This window comes from Dermacentor variabilis, chromosome 4 (genome assembly GCF_050947875.1).
Source record: "Dermacentor variabilis isolate Ectoservices chromosome 4, ASM5094787v1, whole genome shotgun sequence".
Classification (NCBI taxonomy): Eukaryota; Metazoa; Arthropoda; class Arachnida; order Ixodida; family Ixodidae; genus Dermacentor; species Dermacentor variabilis.
The window spans coordinates 193,596,754-193,623,582 of record NC_134571.1 but is presented as its reverse complement, the minus strand read 5'-3'; the positions used below and the strand labels follow the sequence as shown (position 1 = coordinate 193,623,582).

Below are 26,829 nucleotides of genomic sequence, written 5' to 3'. Positions count from 1 at the left end.
TGGGTCTTAGTAAAGGATTCTTTTGCGCACTTTTTTAGTTTTGGAGCTAGGAGGATAACTAGGAAATTTGTTATTAGGAGATCTGGGGACGCATTCTCGGATGTTCGCTTTCGGCGATATCACTTTGATGGCTCGCTTATTGGCTAGTGGAGCCCTACGTCACGGGAAGGCGATAGTATCGCCGAAAGTAATCGCCCGACAATACGTCTCCTGGTGCGTTTATAAGTCCCGCTGTCCATGTATCCTTCATGATTGCCTTGTGAATTTTGCTAATTAACTTCTTGATCAATTTGTTGTGAAGTTCAAACTCGCGCTAAATCTGCACTAGCAGATGGGAGATATTTTGGCAGTTTTGATTTAGAAGACTTAGCAAGGGAGGTCTGATTTTGGACACTACACTTTGTTATAGCCTGAGACATCTCAGAAAATTTTGTATGCAGCCCTTGAGGCAAAGAGTATATCAAATTTGTTAGAAGCTTTCTGATTGCTTTAACAACAACTTTCTTTTTCAGGGTTGTGGCCGTCTGGGACAGAGGTGAGTCCATACTGATCCACAGGTGGGCTGTGCCTCCAGCATATCCCTGCGTTATGCTCTGAATTTCGGCAAGGGTTTCACGACGAGAGTAACGTCTCCTTTTAATTATTTCCATTACTTGAAGTACCTTTGATTTGGCAGTGCGGCTAGAATCGTCAGCGGTGTGCTTTTCATTACACAAGTAACATTATAATTATTATTTATTCTATACTGCAAACATTCGGCAAGTTCAAGCAGGGTGAGCGATAAGATAAACAAAGCAAATATAAGCATGGTTAAGTTTAAAAGTATCAAGGTGTTACGAAAGGCCATAAAGAATCATTCCAATCAGTTACAGTACGAAGAAAAAATGATAACTTGAATAAATCTGTTCGTACAAGATACGGTGTCAGCGAATTGGGATGACGGTGGCGAGTACGCCTTGATGTTGGAGATGATAGATAGGGTGATGGGTTAATTGCTAGGTTGCCATTCGAAAGCAAGAAAAGAAATTGACTCATATTGCTTACGCAATAAAAAAAAAGCTGAACACGAAACCTACAAGTCTAACTAGAAACTATCTTGCACTAGCCGCTAATTATTCGAAGTCCAAACTAAAAATATGCTTAAGATAATCACTTTGCAGATCCTTCCCAACTTTAACAAAAATGCTCCAAATAAATTTTGGAAATATCTGAATAAAAAGAAAAATGACGAGCGCACAGATTTCTCTGAAGAAAGAAAAGCATTTGTTAAATGCTTTAGCGATTACTTCCAATCAGGTTTTACCCTAGATGATGCAAACATACCCTCCATGGAACCTGCTAAACGCACACAAATAAAGCTACTAACAGTTCCTGAGCATGGAGTGCTTAACCTTTTAAGAACGTTGACACAAGGAAGGGCACGGGTCCTCACAACTTGCCAGACATCTTTCTTAAGGTTTACGGCTTTCTGAAGAGATATACGGAGTAGGTAGCTAAATACTTGCGGACAATATTTAATAAATCACTAGGAAAGATGAATCACTATGAAGCAATGGAATATTTTTCCATTGTTCTCACAAAGTGGAAGATCGCCAAAATAATACCCATACATAAACCAGGCAACAAAAACGTGGTCTTAAGTTACAGACCAATATCACTAAGCAGCCTTACGTGCAAAAAACTACAGCACGTAATAATAAAACACATAACTATACATCTGGAAGAACAACATGTCTTGTCTCCTGCACAGCATGGTTTCCGTAAGGGCCGCTCATCAATTACGCAAGTGATGGCCACAAACAAGTTGATCTTATTTTTTAGATTTTTCTGAACTGTTCGACCGCGTTTAACATAAAAAAATAAAAAAGGAGTTAGAGATAACAGTTGGAGATGAAGTCGAGGCACGTCACACTGTAAGCACCACTGCCGTTGTGGTGTCTTGGTACTTGAGGCATCAGCAGAAGTGCGGTATTGGAGTCCAATAAGTCATAGCGTCCATCTAAGCTGTACACTAAAAAATACAGCTATGAATTTTCCACAACACTACCACGGATGTTACACGCGCATTATACTATAACAGCTCTACGCGGACGACAAGGTGGTTCAACTATGTGCTTGAGAAAAACTATTGTTCGCAAGTTTTGAAGAACTATGTAGCCGCATGCCTTGTGTAAAATCAGTTAATGTAGTGCGGATTATTATGGTACCATGCATGTCCTATTACTTAGTTGAATCGGCTCCGAATCGCGGAAGCATTGAGAAGTTCTGCACGATTTGAAATATGTTCGTAGGCACCCTACGCAGCGTTTTTATCAGACATGCTTAACATGACACTAGCCATTTTAATGAGAAGCCAATATTATTCCGCGATAATCCCCCAGCGGAATCGGCGTGACTGAAATATGGTACAAAAAATCACCGAGGGCGCAAATAGTGAAAACACGTCACAACATGCTCGCATTGGCGTCAGATTTTTCACGAAGGTTCCAATAAAAAAGTCAATAGTGCCTTTGAAAAGACAATTTAGTAACTCTATGTTTTGGTTGGAACCGAGCCTGGGCCTCTGGGATGCGAGACGAGAACCCTTCCCCAAGTCAGGGCGGCTCCACAGTTGTCCTTGGCTAACGGCGTGTCTAGAGCGCGCGTTATTGCACACGTGATAGTAGTAGGAGACGCCACGTAGTAGGAGACGCGACGTCATGAGCGTATAGAATGAGTGTATAAAATAAAGAAATTCACTGCCATTCCACTGTGTGAAAGTGCATGACGAGCGAAGCTGTGTATGTGAGGCCCCTAATGCCGAACTCTCCACTGCCGTGCTAAAGGGAATGACACATATCGTTGTATATGTATATATCGCCATAAAAAGAAATAGTCAATGTCGGACCAGTGTGTTGTGATAAGAATGATGTAGGCTAGTCACTTTGTCCAAAGCACTTAGCCAATCAGTAGGATCACTCTGTGCACAGATAAATTCGCGTAGGATAATACAGTCCTTCGCGATCAGCAAGCTCACATACGGAACACGGTACCTTAAACTAAAAAGGGCCGAGAAAAACAAAATAGAAATCCTCATTAGGAAAGGAGTTAAAGAATCCCACCATGCACATCTACGCACAGCATATTCAACATGGGCGTTTCAAACCCCCTAGAAGACCTGATCGAAGCCACACTAGGCTCCCAGCAACAGAGACTACTGAGAAGCAGAGGTGGTCTGAGAATTCTAGAGGAACTAGGATACAAAACTAGCAGCAAAGTAAGAAAAACGGGAGCCATTCCGTCACAAATCAGAGACAGGATACGCATACCACCACTCCCGAAGAATATACATCCCCGTCACCCCCAGGATAGGAGGAAAGAAATGGTTAAATCATTACAAAAATCACTGTATAAAAAGCAAGGGGATGCAGCAGAATATGAACACGGATGCAGCACGGACGCAGCACGGATGCTACACAGATGCAGAAGAACATGAAAGCAGACCAAGTTTTGTCTCAGTAACGACACAGGCTAACGGTGAGGACTCAAAGGGCTGCAGTAACCCGCAAAACAGAGTGGAGGTAGCAGAGGAGGCGGCGATAGCCCTATCTTTGACACAAAAAGGTGTCAAAATCATAGTGTCAGATCCCAAAACAGCCATCAGGAATTATAGCGCAGGGAGAATCTCGAAAGAGGCGCTCAACATATTGGAGAAAGAACCAATTCCAGAAGAATTAGTAAATTTTATAGGGACTCCTACCCACGAAGGCTTGCCCGGCAACGAGAAAGCGCACGCATTGGCCCAAGAGCTCATTTACCGGTGCACCAAAGCAGCCTCTCCAGACAGCGAGCCCCTACAAAAAGAAGAAGGCATAAACACGTAGAGCTAAATTCTCGCTAAATATAAAATGGGAAGGAAAACACTGCCAGAGGCACATAAGAAACTAAGTAAGCAAGAAGAGATAACATGGAGGCAACTCCAAGCGGGGGTGATCTGCAACCCCTACATTCTGAAGAGATGGCACGATGACATTGAGAACATGAATTGAAAACACTGCGGGGCAAAGACGGACATGATCCACATAATATGGACATGCTCTAGATAACATAAACCAGATAGGGATAGACAATCGTGGGAGACTTTAATGACCAGCTCTAAGGAAGATGATCAAAGAGAAGTCATCCGCATGGCCCTGGACACCGCTGAGCTCCAAGGAGCATAAGCCAGCTGAAAAGGGAGCAGCAAGACGAAGAGACAGGAAGACTCTTGACTCCTTGGGGCTCTTTTTGCGGGTGCAAGTAAACGTTTTCTCTCTCTTCTCTCTCGCGCATCTATAGCACACTTTCAATGAAGTATTCATGTGCTCGGGCCTGAACAATGCGCCCATGTCTAATATCCCTAAGCGTTCGCCACACGCTATGCATGCACAGAAGCATTAGCAGATTTACAGGCACTCCCTCTGGTTCCGCGCATGGCAGGAAGCGTATCCCGAAAGCATTTAACGACAATTCCTTTTTAAAGCTGCGTTTTAGAATATCCCACAAAAACACTGCATCATGACAGTCCAAAATATATGCTCGATTGTCTCCGTTTTTTTTTTGGCATATAAAGCGATTCACAGACCACGGTACAAAAACGCCTTTGCTTTGGAGCCACGGTTTCACTGGGAGAGTGTCTGTATGTAGTTGAAAGAAGAAAGGTTTAAAAGAAGCTCTTACCTGCATTCGTTTAACTCTCTTAAGAACATTTCGTTCGGAACCTAAAGCAAATACTGTATGATACAACGGTACAGGCAAGAAAACATTAAGGTCTTTATACAGCTTCTTACTATTAACAGCGGCCAGATATTCACTAGAAAGTCTTGCTTTTAGTATTTGGAAAGACGCGACCGCTTCACGCAAAAAAGCACCTAAATGCATTGGCCCCGTGTAGATGGACGACAGTACATAATCAGGCAATGAGTCGCGTAATCGAGCTTGAATGATTGTTCTCAGAAAAGCATCCTTTTAATCACGCAAAAAAAGAAACCTGCTTACAATCTGTTTGAGGAACAAATGTGACAACCCAAGCCCACCATTAAACACTCTACGGAACGGATTACTACAACTTGTACTTCCCATGTTCAAGCCCAAATAAACGTCGCAAATACTCTATGCAGCTTTTGCACAGACATCCTCGTCAGACATAACGCTTGCATCATGTAAAAGATTTTAGCGACTAAAAACAAATTACACACCGTGGCTCTTGCACACATTGAAAATTTATGCCCTCCCCATTTGCCGGTGTTGGTTTTCACTCGCACTACTTCATTGTCCCATTATTCTTTTCTATCACGATAATGATCGAGGGACACACCTAGGAAGGTGCCTGGTGTTACCGCCCATTGCATGTTACAAAAAGTTTCAGGCTTGTATTGCCAATTCCTACGCCAAAAACCAAGACATTTGTTCCAGTTATTAGCACTTCCACTTGCAGTACAAAATTTTACAGCCTTTTGTACAACTGCTTTAACACTGTCATGGTCCGTACAAAACACTGCTACATCATCAGTATACGCTAAGACTCGAACTTCAGTTTTATGAAAAGTGTAACCCCGGATGTTTGGGCTCTTCAGCAGCCGCAAACAAAAGGGCTCGAGGTAGAGAGCAAAAAGCAGGGGAGATAAATGCCAGGCTTGTCTCACAGACGACTGCAGAGGAATACCATCACTTAAGTGCCTATGAATTATCAGCTTCGCTATGCAACCATTGTACATCATTTTAATACCTTCTGTAATAACGGTTCCAACATTGACATGGTCTAGGATTGAGAACAAAACTTCTTGTACGACTTTATCCAATTCATTGTGCAGATATAATTGCAACATGGGCCACGCGCCCATACATTCCGTCAAAGCATTCGAGGACAGTTCTAGCTGTGTGAACATTGGTAAAGATTGTGCTCCTTCTTATGCCGCAGGTCTGATGTGGCCCTACAAGTGACTTAATAACGCTTTGAAGGCGTCGAGCTCAAATCTTAACGGATATCTTATAGTCCACGTTTGTTAGACTGCTGGGATATTGTGATTCAACAGACTGTAACTTAATCGGATCATTCGTTTTAGGAATTAGTACTACGTGCGACGCTCGGAAGGATGGAGGAGTTGCTTTCATTTCATAGAATTCGCTAATCAGCCTCTCAAGTGCGACTGCCATTTCAGTTCTAAAGGCTTTATATCGAGATGCACCGAGACCGTCTGGCCCAGGAGACTTGTTTGAACTAAGCTAGAGAATCGCTGATTCAATTTCCTCAGCCCTAATACTTGTTTCACGTATTCTCTCCGTGTAGGGGGCAGAGGTAAAGGCAAAGTGCCTGACAGAGCCTCTGCGCCCCTACAGTTCTGAATTCTGTTCTGAAGTAGTCAGTATTCGGTGTATAAAGGGTGAATATATCTGTGCAATATTCGACGAATGCCCGCTTGATTATTTCTTTTCTATTCGTGATTTCATTTTGATAGCATATTTCAGTTACTGCTTTCGACAGAGCGTGCCTTTTTTCATCACTGAGCGCGCGTTTGGTCCGCGTCTCTCCGGACCACAGTTATTCGTTACGCGGCCTTATCACTGCGCCACGGTACATTTTTTCGTCTATTGCCTCGAGCTTAGTTTTAGTCCCTTTAATTTCTTTTGTCAACAATCCGGCTCGTAGCACCCCATACTTAGCACAACATCTAGGGCACTGTGCAGCGCTTTAACTCGTTGTTTTTCTTTTCGCCGAAGTGCACATGATCTGTCAATAGCAGCTATTTTAATATCGCATTTAGGCTGGTCCCATACTTGCATAAAACATCCGTAGTTACTTCGCAGCATGTTTGCTATATAACTGTTGACTTTAGTCACGTACTCTCTATCTTCCAGTAATGTATCATTAAACTTCCAGAAGTCTGAAATAAATCTCGCAGCTATTCTCTGCGTACCGATTGTAAACATTCGATGGTTCAAAGCGCGACAAAAATGCCCCTAGTCAATGCGGTGTTGCCTTAGAAACGTGCCGTAGAAAGGTATACTGCGGCGTATATTGTTAATTATGAGCATGTAAACTACAAAAGTCGCAGTTAAACGATTAGCGAAGTACACTTCCGCTACATTTCTTCTGCGCTTCGTGCGCACGCAAAGCCATCTGGCGGCAAACAAAGAAGACCGCCTCGTCGCAATGTACAGCGCTGCCCTGACAGGTCACGCGCCACTCGCCCGCTTCTCCCCTTCGTCTCTTTTGAGCGCATTGGGGCCTTGCGGGGACCGGTGCGAGGATGCCCCAAAGTGGTGCTGTGGACTTAGAAGTGTTGTATATGAAAACTATGTCTTTGTGTGACTCAAGAGCATGCGCAAGAGCAATGAGCGGACGGTGCGAACGGGGTGCGATAACGGTATCGCGTTCCACTCTTGAAGGCGAAGCTTAAGCGTCCTCCAATTTTTTTAAGTAACAGAATTAAACCATTTAATTTTCTTCCGGGGCCAACATCGCAGTCGCACACGTGAATTGTAAACCGTTCTCTCTAAATTACGATGCCGTATTCCACCATTCAATCTTTATTTAGACAGGTCTGGTCTGGCACTATCCCGGCTATGTCATATCTGCAAAGAACATGGAACAATTGATCAATTTTGATTAAGCGATGGGTGAGTTTCAGTCCTGAGAAAAATATACCTAAGTTCCATTTAAAAAATTAGGCATTCCTGTAAACAATAGAATATTCTAGCCTTCTGACATAGAGTTTCTCACTATAACACCTAGAGTGAAATCTGGAGCCACCGTCTAAGGGAGTGTCCTAAGGGGCGCTGTGGTATATGGACTGACGGTATATGTGCCTGCGAGGCTGTTCAATTTGCCATCCTAGCAAGATAGGATGGCAAATTGAACAGCAACCGACAACGGAGCCGCTCCACACAACGTGGAGAGATATTATTACGACCAAGCCCCTCCCCTGGTACATGCAGCCGGGAAGAACAACGAGAGACGCTCTGCGCGGGCCAAGGCACTGGCTCGACAGCTGGAAGAGGACCCAGAGGTCCTCTGCGCGGACGCCTCGCTTCCCAAGCACGGAACCAGAGCAACGGCGGTCGTCACCACCATCGATAAACTGGTCACAGGCGCGTCGACACGGGCTACGAAAACATTCGAAGCAGAAGAAGAAGGCCGTGGCCCTCGCACTCGCACAACCGGGAGTGAGGACCGTGGTCACAGACTCCCAGACCGCCTACGCAAGCTACCACAAGGGGAACATCTCTCCCGCGGCACTAGCAATCCTCACCAAATGCAAATCACCGGGACGGGCCGTTGAGCTCGTGTGGGTCCCAGCTCACTCGCAAGTGGAAGGCAACGCACTCGCCGACCACTATGCCCGAGAACTTTCAATCCGGGCCGAGGACGAGCCAGAGCTACTGCACCCCGTGACACGCTACAAAGAAATGACGCAAATGTAGAGAAGCGGCAGATGTAGGCTTCCCCGTCCGCATCCGCAACTCAGCCGAATGCAGCAAACGATCGTGCGACGCACGCAAGCGGGGTCGCTAGCGCATCCCGTGCTCTTGCACAAGATGCTTCCAACAGAGCATGACACTTCATGCCCTTTTCGAAAGACGGTCAAAAGGCACTCTAGCACACATCCTTGCATAGTGCACTCAGCTCAAGAACCCCCACCATCCCTACTTGCAAGGAAACTACAAGCCATCGCGGGTATCCAGCACTCCCTATATGCGGATGATATTACAGTCTGGTGTGTCACCGGGTCTCTACGTGAAAAAGAAGAACGATTACAAGCAGCTGCCTGTGAAATTGAGACATACGTGCGAGCCAGAGGGCTGCAATGCGCGTCAGAGAAATCTGAGATTATATGAGTCTGGAGAGGGAAAGGGAATCGTAACGTTCCGACGGACCCTGCCCTTAAACTGGAAATCAGACTTGGCAATGATGCAATACCTGAGAAGACCACAATCCGGGTACTGGGCATGTGGCTACAATCAAACCAACACTGCCAAGACGGGCTTAACCTCATCAAGACGGCAACACAACAGGTCTCAAGAATGATAAAGCGGGTAGCCACTAAAAGGACGGGGATGAAGGAATCAGACACCCTTCAGCTAATCAGAAGTCTGGTGGTTAGCCGCTTCATTTACAGCTTGCCGTATTCCGAGCTAACGAAAACAGAGAGGGATGCGATCAATGCGTGCTTACGGAATGCGTACAAGATCGCCCTACAAATTCCGCAATGCGCCTCAACCGAAGCACTCATGTCTCTTGGAATTCATAATGCATTCGAAGAACTGGCAGAAGCTCAACTGATAACTCAAAGAAACAGACTTGCACAAACGACCACGGGTAGAAAACTCCTTGGCAGACTCGGGTATCACGAGTTCCTAGAACAACACAACCAAGCTCAACCCATCCCCGCAATAATCAGAAACAGCATCAAAGTGGCGCCAATACCCAGAAATATGGACCCAACTCTACATGCAGGCAAAAGAGAAGCCAGAGCTGCATACATTGAGAAAAACACACGGCGACAAACCAAACTCCCGCTTCGTGGACGCGGCACGATACCCAGGCAGGCAGAAAAGAACGGTAGCTGCTGTCACTGACTATTTGGGCAGAGAAATCATTAGCGCCTCCACTCGCAACATCACTATCGTGGAAGCAGAAGAAATCGCAATAGCCCTTGCTATCAAAGCGACGGAACCAAAACAACAACAAATAACCATCCTATCAGACTCTCAAGCGGCATGTAGAAGCTACCTCAGGGGACGAGTATGCACCGCAGCCTATAGGATTATACGAGATATGAAACCTCGAGCCAGATTTCACCTTATATGGGTACCCAGTCATGAGGGAATCAAGGGAAACGAAGAGGCTGACAGAGTAGCTCGTGCGCATGCTGCACACCACGGGTGCTCACAGGACGCCTCTGAAGACCTGATCCCGATTGACCAGAACTACTCTGCAATTTTAAACTACCACAGAGGAAATAGAATGAAACTACCACCCCCAGATAAAAACCTCAGTAAGGAAGAACAGATTATATGGAGAAAGCTGCAAACGTATACATATAACAACCTGCACATTCTCCATAAAAGTCACCCTGAAGGATATGCGGACACATGCCCATGGTGCGGAGCCACGCCAACCTTAGACCACATCTCATGGGCATGCACGGCATATACACAAAAGACAAACACAGAAATTACGGATCATACACAATGGGAGGCGGCGCTGTCCAGCTCACAGGAAGAGGTCCAAAGGGCCATCATCCGACAAGCGAAACGGCGTGCGGAAGCCAGTGGGGCCCTTGTCTAGGGGCTCCAACCATTGAGCGTTTTATTCTTCAATAAAGTTGTTCTATCTATCTATCTATCCCTACCCCCCACCTTCCCCAGCCCCAACCCCCCCGAGTGATGGGAGACCTTGTTGTTCAGCCCTAACCTACCGACCCAGCTCGCGCTGGCGGCTAGGGGCCAGGAACTGCTGGACGCATATGGGACCTGAGAAGGTTCCACCCCATCTGGTGCCAGCGCGCACCAACCGTCACTAAGGGCTCAGTACAAAAGTTGATTCTCTCTCTCTCTCTCTGCGAGGCTTGTGTTGGCTGGTGTTATAAGAGGCTTCGTCTAAAACGTGGATATGGCTACTCAAATAACGCGTTCTTAAAGTAGTATTTAATAAAATGTTTCCATTCATTCATATTACATCTTCCAGTGAAGTTTACTAACCTACAATGCATAACCAAGCGAGAAAGAGCAACAGACGACAAAGTGTTCCAAAGCGAGCGCGAATCTTGTGGCCTGTCCTCCAACTTTAGCGGCCCGCTGATACTTTTTAGGTTTTATATAATAGTATATGCAATAACAAGTTCTCATAGTTAACCAAAATATGGTTTGGTGTAATAATAAGGCTGAAGCAGCATTTTACGTGCCCTTTTAGTAGAAAATGAATCATTGTGACAGACGGAACGGTGGTTGCCAAGCGCGTCTTCAAGGTGTCCTGGCTCTCCGAGGACGATGCCCATCCGAAGTCACAATATACCTGCATTCCCATGCATACCAAACCGCAGCAGCGTCATATTTCCCTCTAGGTAATATAGTGAGAAACATTATGCCGTTTGGGGGTCTACATTAGGTTTTAGCCACAAGAACGTATGCATGGCTTTCTGTGTGTTACTTTGTAGCTTGATGAGAAGAGTTGATTACCTTCCTGGCTTATTAATAAATATTGGACAAAATTCTATTTTGAACCTTAATAAACTCTATTACCTTCCTTTATTCTTTCATGAAGCACAAGATTTCCTTGAGGGAAAGAAAATGTCTCTAACATTGCTTTGTCTGCTTTAATTGCTTGTGCAATGTCAACATTACACTGACAGGTAGACGTTTATCCGCATTTGCTAAAGCTACACGCTCTACATCAAAGAAAATATTGTGTTTTACGTGCCAAAACCACTTTCTGATTATGAGGCACACCGTAGTGCGGGACTCTGGAAATTTAAACCACGTGGGGTACTTTAACATGCACCTAAATCTAAGTACACGTGTGTTTTTGCATTTCGCCTCCATCGAAATGCTGCCGCCGTGGCCGGTATTCGATCCAGCCACCTCGTTCTTAGCAGCATAACACCATAGTCACTAAGCAACCACGGCCGGTGATGCGCTACATCTGACGTTATACCCAAATTCGTATCCGTGGTTGCGTAGGTAGGCCCATCATCTACCACATATCGTGGGGGTGTGAGAGCATACCCAGAAATACAGATATTTACCTAGGTAAACAATTATCCCCCCTACGGACCAATGGGATGTACAGCTCGCCAGCTCGGACCCAGAGGTGCCAATGGCGCTTCTGAACCACGACCAGCGGGCAGCCGAGGCCAGTGGAGCCCAGCACGACCTGGAGCGACACCCGTAGGTTCTCACAGGCCATCTTACTCCCTCAATAAACGTTTTCATCATCATCATCATCATCTGAAGCTCCCTCTTACCCCCCTCCCCCCGGAGTGTAACCACCAGCTTCTTCGCCAATTCCCCGTAGTGGGTACGCGCCATAACATCGGAAGCGAGCAAGAAAGCGAGCAAGCGGAGCAAGGAAATGCGCTGGAGCCCAACGTATCTTTGGCTCGCCGTGGTGTGCTGGCCGGACGCGGTCGTGCGGACGCTGGAGACGCGCAACGTGTCACAACCGATTCGCGGCAGTCACGCGAGGGCGTCGCGGTTGCGGCCTGCCCCGGTGCTACGACACGGGTGCGACGGGACGCAGTTCGGGTTCGCCTACACCTGCGACTACGACAGCTGTCGATGGAGCAGCAACGACGACGCCTTCCAAATTGTGCCCGCCGAGAGGTCAGTTGACTTCAGGTCGTAGTTCACTCGCACTGACAGCGGCAGGCTGCATGTTGACACGTAAGGAGCTCTTTACTTATTCAGAAGCGAAAAGCACGGCAGAATGGATATCTAAGTTGGATATCAGAAAGACGTTCTTATAGGCCATATGTTTCCGGCGTCGTTTGCCATGGAACCCTCTTAGCTTTGTCCAAACGGTCGAGGTAACCTGCATAAGTGGCGTTGCCACGAAATCTCGACCGAGTTTTCTATGGTCTGATCTATTGTGTTCATGGATATCTTCATTATTGCCACACAATACACCAGTCAGCTCAGCAAACAAACCAAGATTGCTTATTTGTAGATTTACCTCTAAATTACCTTTCAAACGAGAAGCATATTTACAGCGTGGGCAAAGCTTGAACTGATCAACAGTGATCGAGCGAATGTCACTGAGGATACAATATGAGGAAGGGAAGCAAGGGTCGGCGGCGCGCGGGTCGTCCACGCTGTTCGCCGACCTGGCGGGAAAGAGGCAGCCTGTTCTCCCCTGCGCCCCCAAGTAACCCTGCCGTGAGGCGGCGTCAGCAGCGCAACACTCGCGCCATCTCTCGCACTGCGCCCCAACCACATCGACCGCCGCGGGCATCACGCAGGCCACACGGCGAAGCCGGAATACAGGAGACGCGCCATGCGGGAAAAACATATCAGGGGATGCGCGACAGTCGCGCATCCCCACAGTGGTCAATAATTTCGACCCGAGTAGGACTGCGTATATTGTTTAGAAGCTTGTCCCTGGCTGGCAGTACAGTCCTCCGGAGGCTCAGTCTCGAGGCAATCCCCGAGGTTGCAGGGTACATGACGATTTCGCGAAACCTCAGGGGATATTTATGCCCCGCCTCTACCCCGCATCATGGGCGCCAAGTTCCATTAGGGCCATCGGCCGGCCAGTAGTGAAGCCATTTGGCGACAATACGGCTCGCAAGGGGGAGTGGTCTGCACAGACGCCGCGGGACACCCTCGCTGCAACCTCATGACCGCGGTGGTAGCGGATCCCAACGGAGGATTGATAGAACACACAACAATCACGGCTGGCCGAATGTTCGAAGCGGAGGTAATGGCGATTGCCATGATCATGCATGCGGAAGCGAATGCCCTCATAAGCGATAGCAAGAAGGCCATCGGCAATTTCGTCCGCGGTAGAATTTCCAAACAGGCGTACCATGTCCTCACGCGGCGCCCTCTAAGCGGCATGAAAACCCTCGTGTGGACCCCCGCTCACGCGGCTGTGCCCGGCAACGCGTCGGCTCACAGTTTGGCTCGAGATCTCGCGCGCCGAGCCTCGTCCGCGGATGCGGACGGCGTGAATGAGGAGGAGAGACACGAGGAACCCGGCGAGACCCAACATGAAATAGCCCATAGGTATCGCTTGAGGCGGCGAGCGCTGCCACCACTGGCGAAGCAACTCGATAAAACGCAAGCGGTCGCGTTTAGGCGACTCCAGAGAAACACATACTCTCACGCAAAGTACATTAACAAAATCACAGGGGGCAAGGAAAGCGACCAGTGTAGGCTGTGTTCACAAACAGGGACACTCACACACATAATGTGGGAATGCACCTCGCTGCCGTTTTCTCATCCCCCCATCAGCAGCGGGACTGACTGGACAGTCTGGCTCAGTTCCGGGGACGTCGACCGACAGCTTGAACTGGTGGACTGGGCGGAGAAGGCCAAGCAGGCCCATTGCCTTCTTGAGCCCGATCCCTCAGCCACATACCCCTTTTCATTTCCCCCTTTCAATAAAGTTAAACACAAACAGGAGCTTCTATTGTTTGGTCTTTGTAACATGTGTGCAGTGTTCGTCTTGTAATGTTGTTCTTTATTTCTTTGTTACTGAATTATGAGTATCTATTGTGTACAGATGGCCCTGTCTCCTTTCCGGCGGTCGGAATTCGTACCAGTTAGCTATGTGTGATTGTTGTAAGAAAGAACAATTTTCTGGGGATTTACATTTATATCATGCCGGCGCCACTGCAGGTTCCAGCACGCGCCTATCAGAGCCCGCATCGACAGGTTGGAGGCAATCATATTGGCGCAGCCCCAGTACGTCGATATATCGTTCTATGATGCGTACTACACCTGGGGTGATGTCCTCTCTTTTTCTGCGCCGTCTGCTTATGAAAAAGTTCCGGGCAAAGACTTCAACGTAAGCTCCCACTCCGGTCTCTTTGGTGTTGAAACTGAATTTAAGGTATTGAATACTTAAAGCATAAATTGCGGGGTTCAACGCACCAAAACTGCACAATGGTTTATGAGAGCCGTCATAGTGGAGGGATCCGCATTAGCATTAAACACATAGAATTCTTTAACGTGCAAGAAAAGAACGGTGCTTGATTATTTCTGCATTCCACCCCGATTGAATGGTCGCCGTGTTTACCGTGAGGCGACTGAAGCAGTGAACTCGAGATGCATCTCGGAAGGAGTCTTATCTCGCTGTAAGAACCGATCGTCAAATATGCCGGTCAAACGCGTTGCGTGACCGGCATATATACGTGAGCCTCCTCCCCCCCCCCCCCAGATACGAAGGTAGAGTTTACTGTTCTATCCCATAATCTGTTTCGTTCTAAACACAATTACGCGGTTTCTGCTGTTTTCGATTCTCGCGTCAATGCGCGCATGCCGAAAAGCAAGAAGCGAGCATGATGTGTGTGCGAGAAACCTAATATGGGACAGCATTCTGGCAAACATAAAGAAAAGGAAGCAAAGGAAAGAATTACCTTCAAGTCTCATTTAGCGCAAAAACGCATAATTGAGCCAATCCCCTAAGGCTAGAGATGCCAGAAATAGACACGTGGCAGAGGCTCTTGGCATTGCTCTTGCACGAAAAGCTAAAAAATCAAGCAGTTACATGACTCTTTCTTAGTTGAGAATTCTGCGCATGTGTTGGATGTCGTAGACCTCAATCCGGCAAGAGTCTTTGTGTCATTTCTGTAGGTATGAAATACCTTTATTACTCTTTGACCCTTGATCCATTAACGATCATACCTCCTAGATCCACCAAACCGTGTGTTAATTTCATTGTCATCATTCACAGGCATCATTTTAAGCCGTGTCCGAGGCATCAGAACACGTTTACGAAGGTTTAAGCTTTCAAAACACAAAGTCATTGAATAAATGCTTATTGGTCACGATAGCCCACGGCCTATTGGGGAATGAAGAAAGGAGGATTAAGTTCTGAGTTGAGACAAGTACATTCGACATTAAGTACCCGACTTGGAACTCACAAAACGAGGTTGAGTTTGGAGACGCTACTTGAACTCTGAGATGCGGTCGATATGAGTTCACTCGCAACTGCTGAAAGTTGAGGCGATGACTACTGAAAGTACTTCAACCTCATGGTACAAGGTTGAGTCAGGTCATCAAATCGGAATGGAGGTCGAGGTGACGTCGCGTTTTGTCCAGTCGTTTGCACACTTTCGCTCATCACAGCCCTTCTCTCCCGCTGTAGCAGAGATGGCGGGAGAGGAGGAAGGCAGTCGCCGGAGAAACCGCAGTGGGAAGAAAGGGTAGCGGTGGGAAAGCGGCGTTTCGCCATCGCTTGTGCCACCACTCAGTGCTCTAGAAGCTTCGCCGTTGCCTTGCCGTTCACTTCACCAGCCCTTTATCGCTTGTGCACATTACATAAACAGGTCGGGCAAAGCTTCGGAATTTCTTTTAAGAGCTATAACATGGGCCCCCTTCCATCCCCAAGTACGTGCACACCCGAGAAGATTGGGGACAAAACGACGCAGGTTCTGTGCGAAAAGAAAGAACTAATCCGGCGTTCAGCGAAACGCGGCCCTGGGGTGCTATGCAGGATGCGCCGAGTTTGGCGAAACTCGGGATCTTCACGAGCTCTGGCGACACCCCAAGATGAAAGCACAAATGGCACCGAGACACAGTTTATCTTTCGACAAGCCTCCAGTTTCATTGGTTTATCTAGATTCACTCTGGCTGGCTATCATTCCTTGGGCGTTGCCTTCTGGGCGGTCGACAAACTGGGGCTCACGTGATCATATCGTCGGTGCATGGTCGAGCCTTCTTTCACTTGTTTGTCGTTCCACCGAGTGCATTACATGCACAAGCGAGTTATAAAACAAACGCATTTAGTACAATATTATTAGTTAGCTTAACGTGGTTTAGAAGCATTTTAAAACTTACAACATGTACACTGAATGTGCATTAGACTAATTTGTAATTTAGTACGCTTCGCATTATACCGCGAGGGAACGCTGTGGTGGCGTCATCACATCCATTCACCGGGCGAGCATGGCGGCTAAACATCGAAGAGGCCCAGTGTAAACAAACTCGTACGAGCTTGCAGTGCGCGACTTAGTGATCAGGCTTGACGATGACCACTATTTCTTGGATAGTTCTGTTCCTCCGTCAGCAATCTTTCCGTGCACCCCGTAAGACTCCCAATAGCTTCGGAGATTTTACAGATCGCAACGCGCACCTACTGTTCACGACGCAGTGCTGAACAAACAACTTGTCCGGTGTTGCTTCTGCCAGTGCGCCGAGTTCCTCGAATCTGCGTGACTGCGAGCGTCACGAACATTACATAGTGTGGGCAAAAGGCAGACAGCCTATATAGCTACGATGCGACAAGGAGGTGGTAGCGACGATAGATCTCGCTACCAACACAGTGAAGGAGACATCGACAAACTGCAGATAAGTATATTTCTACTGTTTCATATTTAGCATAATAAGAGTGCACGGATTAAGTCACTTTCGTAGTAACGAACTAAAGCAGTTTAAGGAAGGCAGTGAGAACCAATGAGTGTTCGTGCTTTTACATGCAAGTGGGCCCGCGAAAATATGGAAAAGATGAAGGTAACCTTCACTAACTTGGTGAGAAAACAAAAATTCATGAGTGACATTAAGCCCGCAAAATTTATGGAAGAGTATCTTTATGCAGGTGAAATATCAATAGCAGGTACTGATATAAAGCAGGAAACTTATACAAAAGTTTCATGGGTTGAACAGCACATGGAAGGCATTACCGAATCGTGATCGCCACGTTACCGATATCCTTGAAAAAAGTTTAGAATCATTGCATTCTACCGGTTATGCAATATGGGACACAAACCCGGAGGTTAACAAAGAAACTTGAGATGTCAAGGACTGTGCAGAAAGCGAAGTAACAAAAATTGTTGGAGATAGCGTTAAGGCAGGAAGACAGTGGCGTAGTAAACCGTGGCAACTGATATGCTAGTTGAGATAAGGAAAAAAAAAAGGAATCGGCAGGCAGGGCATGCACGTATTCGATCACTTATTGCCAATTCATAACAGGTGATTACATAAGCATGACAGAATGGATGTCAACGAGAGAGAACTACAGCCGAGGATGGCAGAAAATTGCGTAATGGGACAAAAATATGATGTTTGTAGGCATAGGATGCAATCAGCTCGTATAAGACGGCATTGTAGGGTGAGGCATTTGTTCTGCAGAGAACAAAAATAGGTTTGTGGTGCCGACAGCAGAGACTCGTGAAGGTGCGGGGCCACCTCAGCTGCTGGCACACTAATCAACATGACAATTGGCTCTGAAAAAGAAAACCCCAGTGATGAAAAATAAAGCAACGTTGTCCCGACACATTGTTTTATTATGCATACTACATAAAGGTTTCCACAGTTAAGGGCACTTAGTACTAATAGTGCAACGAGCACTTTTCTTTGTAAATAATGGTTTGTATGCGGCCGATTCATTCCAATACACTTTTTTTGCAGCAAAACATTCTGCTGCTGGAGGCACTCAACTGCCTGGTGGCAGTAGGCGAGCGCCAGGCACGTGCTCTTGAGAGTGTGGCAGAGGTCCAAAGGGCTGCTCTGCAACAGTAGTATCGGTGCCCTCACTGCTCTCCTGTTGAAACCACAAAAGGCACCTTATAAAGGAGCTTTCAGTTTAATATTTTGTTTATTATTCAAGAACGAAAATAAAATTATTGCAGTAAACATTGTGCTGTGCATATTAGGAGACTTGTAACATGCACTTGGTGTCCCTTCAAAATAGGCAAAAACATAAGACAACCTGTGCCACTCTTGGACCATGTAAATAAAAAATACACTAATGCAGCATACACATTGTGCTGTTTGTTCTTTCTATGTGCAAGAATACAGTGTGTGTTGATTAGCCACAAGATGAACGGTGTGTGTAATTCACAATGAAGACAGGAAACAGCAGGAGCTTAATAATGCTATCACCTATAGACTGTGCATATGACTGCAACACTCCCCGATTCAAATGTGCCATTACGTGCATGTTTGATACCACATATTCTTTAACATTGTCTTATAATTGCATGTACTATATTTCACACATCTTAAGCCCTTCAATAGCACACTTCTGATGTATCCATTTTATAGGCCAAATAATTGTACACTTTGTCCTTTTGTGTTGTATGAAAAGCAGCATCCTTTACAGTCGGATAAAACTTCAGAAGACAAGAGAGGCCCCGCCCAGATGACCAAAGCGCAGCAGCTGATTGCCTCCACGTCTAAAGAAATAGTCCCTCTCCAACGAGCAGCTGTCTGGCGGCACGATGTCAGTCTAGAGTGCGTGCCCATTGGTGCAAGCTTGTGTTCACCTGCCTTAAAGTGCAGATTCCGCAGCCTCCTAAAGTTGTATCCGACTATAGAAACACGTAATGCCTAGCACCAGTTGCATAGACTTCTGCAACTTGATAGCACACAATGATCAGGAGCAGAAATCTATAAAGGCATCCCAGCAAAGCTGGCTGGCCACACTTCCATTATGAGGGGCTATAAAAAGGTCTCGCCAAACATTCCCATGACTTTCTTGAAGAAGAGGTGGTGTTTGGCACTTCTTTAGAATCAAAAACAGATTACAGTGAATGTTGTGTAGCACGTCAAAACAAACTGAGCTTGGTTATTTGCACAGCATGTAATGGGAGGTTGTGCTTCACATAGGATACAAACTCCTCTGTCCAGTACAATTTTGAGGCCGGTATGGCACCTATTATGTCAATAGCGTCAATATACAAATTACACTTTTCACAGGCCATTGATTTCACCATTATTTTTGTATGATGGTTCTTTCAATCAGTGCTTGTATTACATGAGCAGGTGGATTTGAAAGCAAAGCTTTGTTTGCAAACCTTCCGACTTCCATAATTGTGTGGCAAGGCACTGGCATGTTGTCGAATAGCTCACACTTCCTCGGTCCTGCACCAAAGAAGCCGAATGCTATATTTCAAGTTGGATCGCACAACAATTCAACGGCACACAAAGAAGAGTAACACACACAGCAGAGCATTCTGCTGTGTATTTTTCTTCTTTGTGTCCCATCGAATTGTTGTGTAATTAAACTTCAAGCTTCCATACCAATACACCCAGTCTTCAACCTCACCAATGCTCTAGTTATTAGGCCACAATGGTGCACATCTTTGAAATTTCCTAACACAAATTAGCTCTCCAAAAAATCACAAGTGTTAAATTTTGCAGCACAGGTGTATGTACGCACGTGCCATATTCTTTACCACTAAACTCACAGGAATCAAAGGGGCAAGCATTAACCAGCCTTGCTGCTGCCGTTACCATTATCATCATGACACCAATGGAAAGACAGTGCCACGTTTCAGTAAAGGGAGTGCTGGAGGGAAAGGTGTGACAGCGAGGGCTTACAATAAAAATAACGGTTACGAGACATGTTCAATGCCAAAATATGCTGCATGACACTCATCCTACTTTGGCACTGCGGTGAGCATTTACTCGTTTGAGCATATCACGTTTTGTGTAATCATTGCTCTAAAGCTGTACAAATGGTCTATTTGCTCTGCAATTTCTATTTTTATCATGGTGGGTTAAACACCCACTTTTCTTTGGCATCTGCACCACATTTCTCCCGATATGTAATTTTGCCTTGGTGGTTCATGACATCTTCACGTACTGAGAGTTCTGCAGAGCATTAGGTGTGCGTTGCTCTACTGCTTAAGAATTAGAGCCCCATTATGAGACGAAAATATACAATTTATCCATCCGGAATAACGCCGCCCCCCCAAAAAATGAAGATACACTGAACCTCTGGCACATGCATCGACAATGAACAGAGCAAACAATCTGAAGTATTCTCTTCATGCAAGCCAACACACTAAGATTCTCAATGCATTTTCATTTCGCCACACATGCATAGGCACAACAGGCTTGGTGCAACATCCACATCTCGCGCTGCAACAAATTGTGCAATGCCTCGCTGTTTCATAGTGCGGCCGATAGATTACGCATAACCAAAATTCAGCATTGTGCATACTAAGTAACTTCACCAATGAAGAACCCCAAGTTCTTTATGAGATTAGGATTCATAGGTTACTTCACACAATTTGTGATATCCATTTATCTATTTGTACTTAATTAACCTCTTTCCCAAGAAAATGAGCCATTTGGAAGGCACCCTGACAGACAAGTAGTACAATCGGCAAAAAGTCATCAACCAGCGAAAAAGTTAGTATCATAAGCAGCCGCATGTGAGATGTCGCTAACACAAAATTTAAGTCGGCAACACAGAAGTGACAAATTTGGCAATATGGCGTGTCTAAACATTGCTTCAATGTTAATCACAGTAACGCTGAGACTGAAAGCGCCTTAATTCCTACGTACGTTCCGTCGACACACCCGACTACGTTTGTAATGTTCCCACGAAGTAGGAAGCATTCTTTTATATATGCCCGCTCAGCCGCAGTATTCTGGAAAGCTAGCCACCGCTCACGCACTGCCGCATCGATAAGCGCGTCAGACACATCTCTGACACAGTGGCTAACAGTAGTTTGATGGCGTCCAATGCAACGCTCGGCGCCGACGCTTCCCTGAAAACTCCCAGTCCCGTAGAAACGGAGGGCACAGATGACTTGCTCTACGACGGTGAGCGAATGAAGCCCGCCACGCTGTCTCCGCAGACGAGAGTCTTCGCCTTGCTCGTCACACAGCCAGCGCACTGATGTCTTCGACAGGCGAAAATGACGCTGAAACTCCCCGTCGGTCATGTAGGTGAACGGGTCCGGACGGTCATACTGCCGCTTGCTGCCGCTGGATGCAATGAAACAGGCTGCTGCTGCCGCCGCCATGTTCCCGAGTTGAACTCGGAGGGGGTTTCGCGATGTACGAGTTTAGCACGAGTTCGCCTGTCAATCAAAACCAGAGGTCACGCCCCGCGCGAGGCGTGTAACTCTTGTGCGCGCACCCACTACAGTTAGGCCACGTCCAACTTATCTTCCGGCAACAGCGACGCGGTGTCGAGCTGAGAGGCATCAACAATCTTGACCGCCGACATAAAACACGCACAACGCACTGTCATCGGTGATGTACTGAGCACCACTATCAAAAACAAAGCGTTGACTGTCGCTGGCTTATGCATACATCTTCTCGGGCTGAGATGGCCCCACAATACGGTTTCATTGCCTGCATTGTGGCGCGTAGCACACACTAAATAATTATCGGCACGTCACTGCAGCTGCTTGCAAGGCGTCGATGCGCCGAGGGGGACGACGATGCTGAGGAGTGCGTATTGCAGCAGTCGTTTGAGATGGCTGCTCTGTCATCGGTGATGAAACGGAGCCACAGCGTCGTAAAAACGATCAGCGTCCGAGAATCACTCGCTCTCCTAGACCCAGTGCAATGGCATTTCTTCACAAGCACTGCGCACTCAACAGTTCCAACACCTTTCTCCGTTCGAAGTCTGATTTCATAACTGCACACAAGAGCCCTCACCTGCCAAAATGCGAGTGCTGCGGTGTCGTTACGATATTCATCTGCGATCGCTGCTGGCTCCAGCAGAGGTAATCCGCGAGCACGTTCGACTGCACAACACACTCATATACTGCGTACATGCGCTCAGAGGCACCTTCACTGGGCAAGCGATGACAAGCGATGAATTTTGTCGCTGGGAAGCACGCACTTTTCGCAAAGTATCGCAGAGGCTTCGTGCACAAAGATAAACTGGTACATTTTCACTGAACTGCGTCACTCCGCACTCTAACATAACATGCCGCCATTTTGCAGCGACAGCCATTGTGTCGTTTTTAGTTGGTAAAGCGGGGGGCCTTAATAGCCTAGTGAAGCGCCTGCGATGAACAGCCGTACCGCGGCGCTGCGTGTCTATTCCCCTAATAGAGAAAGAGTGGCCATGACCCTTCATGGATCATGACCGACTTTATTGAGAATAGCACTGCAGCGCCCCTAGGCGACTTATCCCCGTATGAACGCCCTCGTGCGTGCGACTCGGTTCAATGTACCGCTTCTAAGCTTTCGCCTCACTGTCGCCACTCGCGGCAAGAAGTGCAAAATTTAATAATTTGCTCGATCTCCGTTTATCATCACAAATTTCTAGCGTTGAAAACGAAAAACAGATACCTAAAGAAATAAAAATGTTCGTTATTTTATTTGCTGTATTTTAACGTATTCGTTTGAGTGGAAGTGTAGGTGCGAAAATGCACCGCATGTACCCTGTTCGCATTCGACGGAGGAAAGAAAGATAGCATCAGAAAGAGGAGGCACGCCCTTGACGCGCCCGGGAAAGGCGTGGCAAGCGGCTCACGGCAAGTGTGCAGACAGACAGCGGGACAGTCACGGAATCGCCAAGTTGCGATAATCCGTTGATAACAATACGCGGCGCTGGCGCGTTTCGTTGTGCAGCCTTCTGCGCTTGAAACGTGGAAGCAGTGTGCCGCGCAGGGTGCGCTCATGTTGTCATACGCGGCTTTTTGTCTACATATTTTTTTGCCTACAGCTTCGGCGCGTTTCACGCTATCTCCGTTCACTGACTGCCGTCGAGCAAACTCGGGTAAAACTCGGGTGAACGAGAAACTCGGCGCATCCTGCATAGCACCCCTGGACGCAAATATTGGCATTCGGTGATTCGTTGACTTCGACAATAAGCTTGATGGTTTATGCACATATTCTGAGGGTTTTGTCTTGACGACATACTGTTGACTTCTCGTGGCACAGGTCGACATTTTAGAGCGCAGCTCTTTGGCGTCCGTTCCTGGGTTTCGCGTCGTCGTCGGCCTCGTAACCAGCTCCGCCCCCCTTTCATCCCCCCAGCGCTAGCAGCGACCGACTGATACCGCTGGATGCCGCTGACGCCGCTAGAGAGTCAAGATAACGTGACTGCATAGAACACCGTCGCCGCCATGCAGAAAGAGGAGGAAAGGGTCCCCCCCCCCTGTATCGGCGTCAGCGGCATCAGTCAGTCGCTGCTATCTCTTCCCTCCTCCCTTTATCGTGTTGTCCGCTTGCTGCGCGCGCTTCTGCCCCCATCGTTTGCCGCTGGGTGTACACGCCGCCCCCCTCCCCCCTCTTTCTGCGAGTCTCCGGTTGTCAAAGCGCCGGCTCGAACTTAATTCCTTTCTTCGCTCCTCCTCCAATGCAACCCCTGTGCGGTGGCAATCAGAGAGCCAGATCGGTGGCGGCGGATCTGTATATGTGCACCGCCCGAGCCGAAATTGCCGCTGCCGTTCGCCACTGCGAAATTATCTGCCAGTTCTTTCTGAGCCATGAGCGAGACGACCGATGGAAGTCCTCCGTCTGCTGCTGCTGCTGCTGCTGCTAAACGAGCTGCCAGAGCAGAGGCCCAGCGCCGTCGCCGTCAGAATCCAGAGGTGCGTGCCGCCAAAGCAGAAGCTTACCGTCGCCGCCGTCGAGATGATCCAGGAGTACGGGAAATATAAAAAAAAATTCTGTGATAGCGCATACATGTGTTGCTCGATTTCTTTGCCTCAATCTATCGAAAAGGTGAAAAGCTTATTTGCTGCGCTCAAATTTCGCCTTAGGAAGTAACGTAATCGTCGGTAATTTTTTTTATATTGTTGATGTACTCTTACACATTAGTAGGTTCCACCGATAATTGTGACCCAGAAATATCAATAGAGGGGGTCTGCGTCTTATTGCTGCGCAATTCGAACTGTGAAGCTACCGAAACTCTAGCTCAACATTAGTTACAGACAAGTCAAGATTGCAGCGGCTCGTCAAAGGGAACTTGTATAGACATTCACCAATAAATCTCCTCATCCGATTTTTTCTCGTCCAAGCACATTTGCATTGCTTAGGTACCGTTATGTGTCGGGAAGCCAGGGTGATGATGGAACTCATGAGATTCCAACGACACAACCGTATATGAGAGGATTTGTTACATCTTTAGTGAGGTGCGTTTTTTTTTTTTTGTCGAGAGAACTCAGATTATGTTATAGGAAATACACGGCCACGAACAGTAGACACACACACCTACGACGGGAAAAGAGTGCCAATTCTATAACTGATTTTATCAATTTTCGTGCACAGCAAAGTCTCGTGATCTTAGCTAATGTGCGAATCAAAACCACCAACTAGCTTAACACCAACTGCCTAAACAAAGATTATGCTTGTTAGTGTGCTGAGCGACATGCGTGAAGTTGACAGCCCCCTAATCTATTTTTCACTATTCCCTGAACAATGTAAATGCATGCAGATGCAAGGGTTATTAATCCCTATAATCTATGCGCTATTGCTGAGTGACCGTGGGAGGGGGGGGGAGGGGGCGCTCATTGTTGCTGGGCCTCTCAGAGCGTGCATCCTCGTGCCCGTGCTGCGACCTGTGGGGGACCCATTTTCCCTGGGCGCGAAGGCACGCACAGAAGGCGCAGCACACATCCAGGGGCCGTGCTGCAAACCTCTGAAGCCAGTTTCACCCTAGATCGGATTGAGGAATACTTTATATTTCCCTAATCAAGACAACGGGCTGACAGACTGAATAGCACACTGTGGTATAAAGGTTATAAACAGGGATAAAGTGCCTCAGAAGGGCTGGCCAACCTTTCCATAGGACCTATCTCTGTCAAAGGCAACCTAGAGGAGGTCGCCTTTGACTCTTTCGTTATGCAGATAGACTGCGAAAGCTTAGTTCAAATTTATTGCCAAGCTCGTTTTTAATTAACTTAACTAATGACGTCGCTATGCTCAAGCTTAAATGGCCTGTTTTTCTTTTCGTCATAAATTTCCCTCTATTTATAGACATAAAAATGTCTTTCCTGAAGACTTAACATCCCTACGTCTAGGGAACTCTCCCGTATAAGACTGGCAGTACACTTCCGTGGGACAGGCTTCTTGTGCATTCTTAGGATGTCACTGGCTGCTGCCAGAGTCGGCGAAAATCGGCTGCATCGCATCCGTTGTTGTCTCACAAGGTGACAGGTATGGCCTGATTTCCTTGAAGCCAGGAGAAGTGCTGCTTGCGAGGCTTGAGCTTTTATTCTTGTGCCAAATGTGCGTCAACGTTAGGGTTCTCAAATGACTTTCTATTCTCTAATAACATGGTGCATTCCTTCGCCTGCATCTTATCAGCTCATGCTCCTGCATATATATTGCTCGTTTATTTATTTCTTTTGTTCTAATTGATAAATCTGAAAAAAAATGTGAGGGTGCTCTTATAAGATCGGAGCATACTATGAAGGCTGATTATTAGTTGTCGAGAAATATTCACCTCAATCGACCGATGGCGCCTACTATTACGAGGTGCTTAAATTTGCAGCAACCTTCATTCTTTGCACTAATGATATTTCGTCTCGGCGAAGACTTACATCCTTAACCGACCTGTGTTTAAATAGAGAAGCCAGCTACTTTGTCGGTTAACTTATGAGTAATTCTAGTTGAATAAGCCTGCGTGAGATAGAAAAGACGCAGGCACATCGAGGCGTCTACATTCAAGCGCATGCTGGTGCAGGTACGACTATCGAAGGTCTTCAATGACACGGAAAGGAACTACCTCAGCCGGACACTGAACCACACGTACGCGTTTTCGGGCGACTACTACCTCAAGGCGGCCCTGCAGAATCGCACAAGCCGCGACATCGAACGAGTCAGCGTTACCAAGATCACCGTTGTCGACGAGGCGCACCGGTGCAGGCCTCGGCTTCAAGTGAGCAATTAGGGGCGCTGTGACCTAAGCGTATTCCGATTTGCTTGTATTGCATTTTTCCATTACCCCTCCACGATTGGTGAAGAAATTGAGTGCCAGACCCACTTCGCCTTGTCTGTGACGTGACGTCATGAAAACTGCAAAGAACGCTACTTCGTCTTTCCACCCCTACTTCTTAGAACCAACAGCAGATACCCCTCCCACTTCACTCGCTAGCACAACTGAACTGGCTGCTATCTTAAGGCTCCCATCAGATATATTACGATCGCTTTCTATTGCTATGCATAAAGGAATTCTGGTGGCATCATGATATTAAATACCGTAATACCATATTATCTCAATAAGCATTGCCACGAGCAAACTGCGGAAAGCGAGCACAGATACGTATCTCTAATTCTTCCTGGGTGGAAGGGAACAACCAGTGACTTGAAATTTTCCTATTCTATTGACATTCTCTATACTTATACAAATGTTTCTACTAGCGACGTCACGGATGTACAATTTCCGTCAACTGGTGTTTTGCCCCGCGAGATGGTAGTCGCCCAGCTGTCGTGCAAACCACTTTT

General features: G+C 47.0%; 1 protein-coding gene across 1 annotated transcript; it reads left to right on the top strand.

Annotated features, from left to right (window-relative positions):
• Nucleotides 1-12,040: 12,040 nt before the first annotated feature.
• On the top strand, nt 12,041-15,891 carry LOC142578489 (uncharacterized). Its single transcript, XM_075687871.1, has 3 exons — nt 12,041-12,342; nt 14,359-14,527; nt 15,811-15,891. Exons 1-3 carry the CDS (start codon nt 12,092-12,094, stop codon nt 15,889-15,891), a joined length of 501 nt encoding a protein of 166 aa, XP_075543986.1. The 5' UTR covers nt 12,041-12,091.
• The last annotated feature ends 10,938 nt before the right edge of the window (nt 15,892-26,829 follow it).

Excerpts from the sequence above, each read along its gene's own strand:
- LOC142578489 (XM_075687871.1), top strand. The coding sequence starts at position 12,092 with ATGCGCTGGAGCCCAACGTATCTTTGGCTCGCCGTGGTGTGCTGGCCG. Across the intron at positions 12,343-14,358 it reads CAAATTGTGCCCGCCGAGAG|GTTCCAGCACGCGCCTATCA; the intron begins GTCAGTTGACTT and ends GCGCCACTGCAG. Across the intron at positions 14,528-15,810 it reads TTCCGGGCAAAGACTTCAAC|CCCTTCTCTCCCGCTGTAGC; the intron begins GTAAGCTCCCAC and ends CGCTCATCACAG.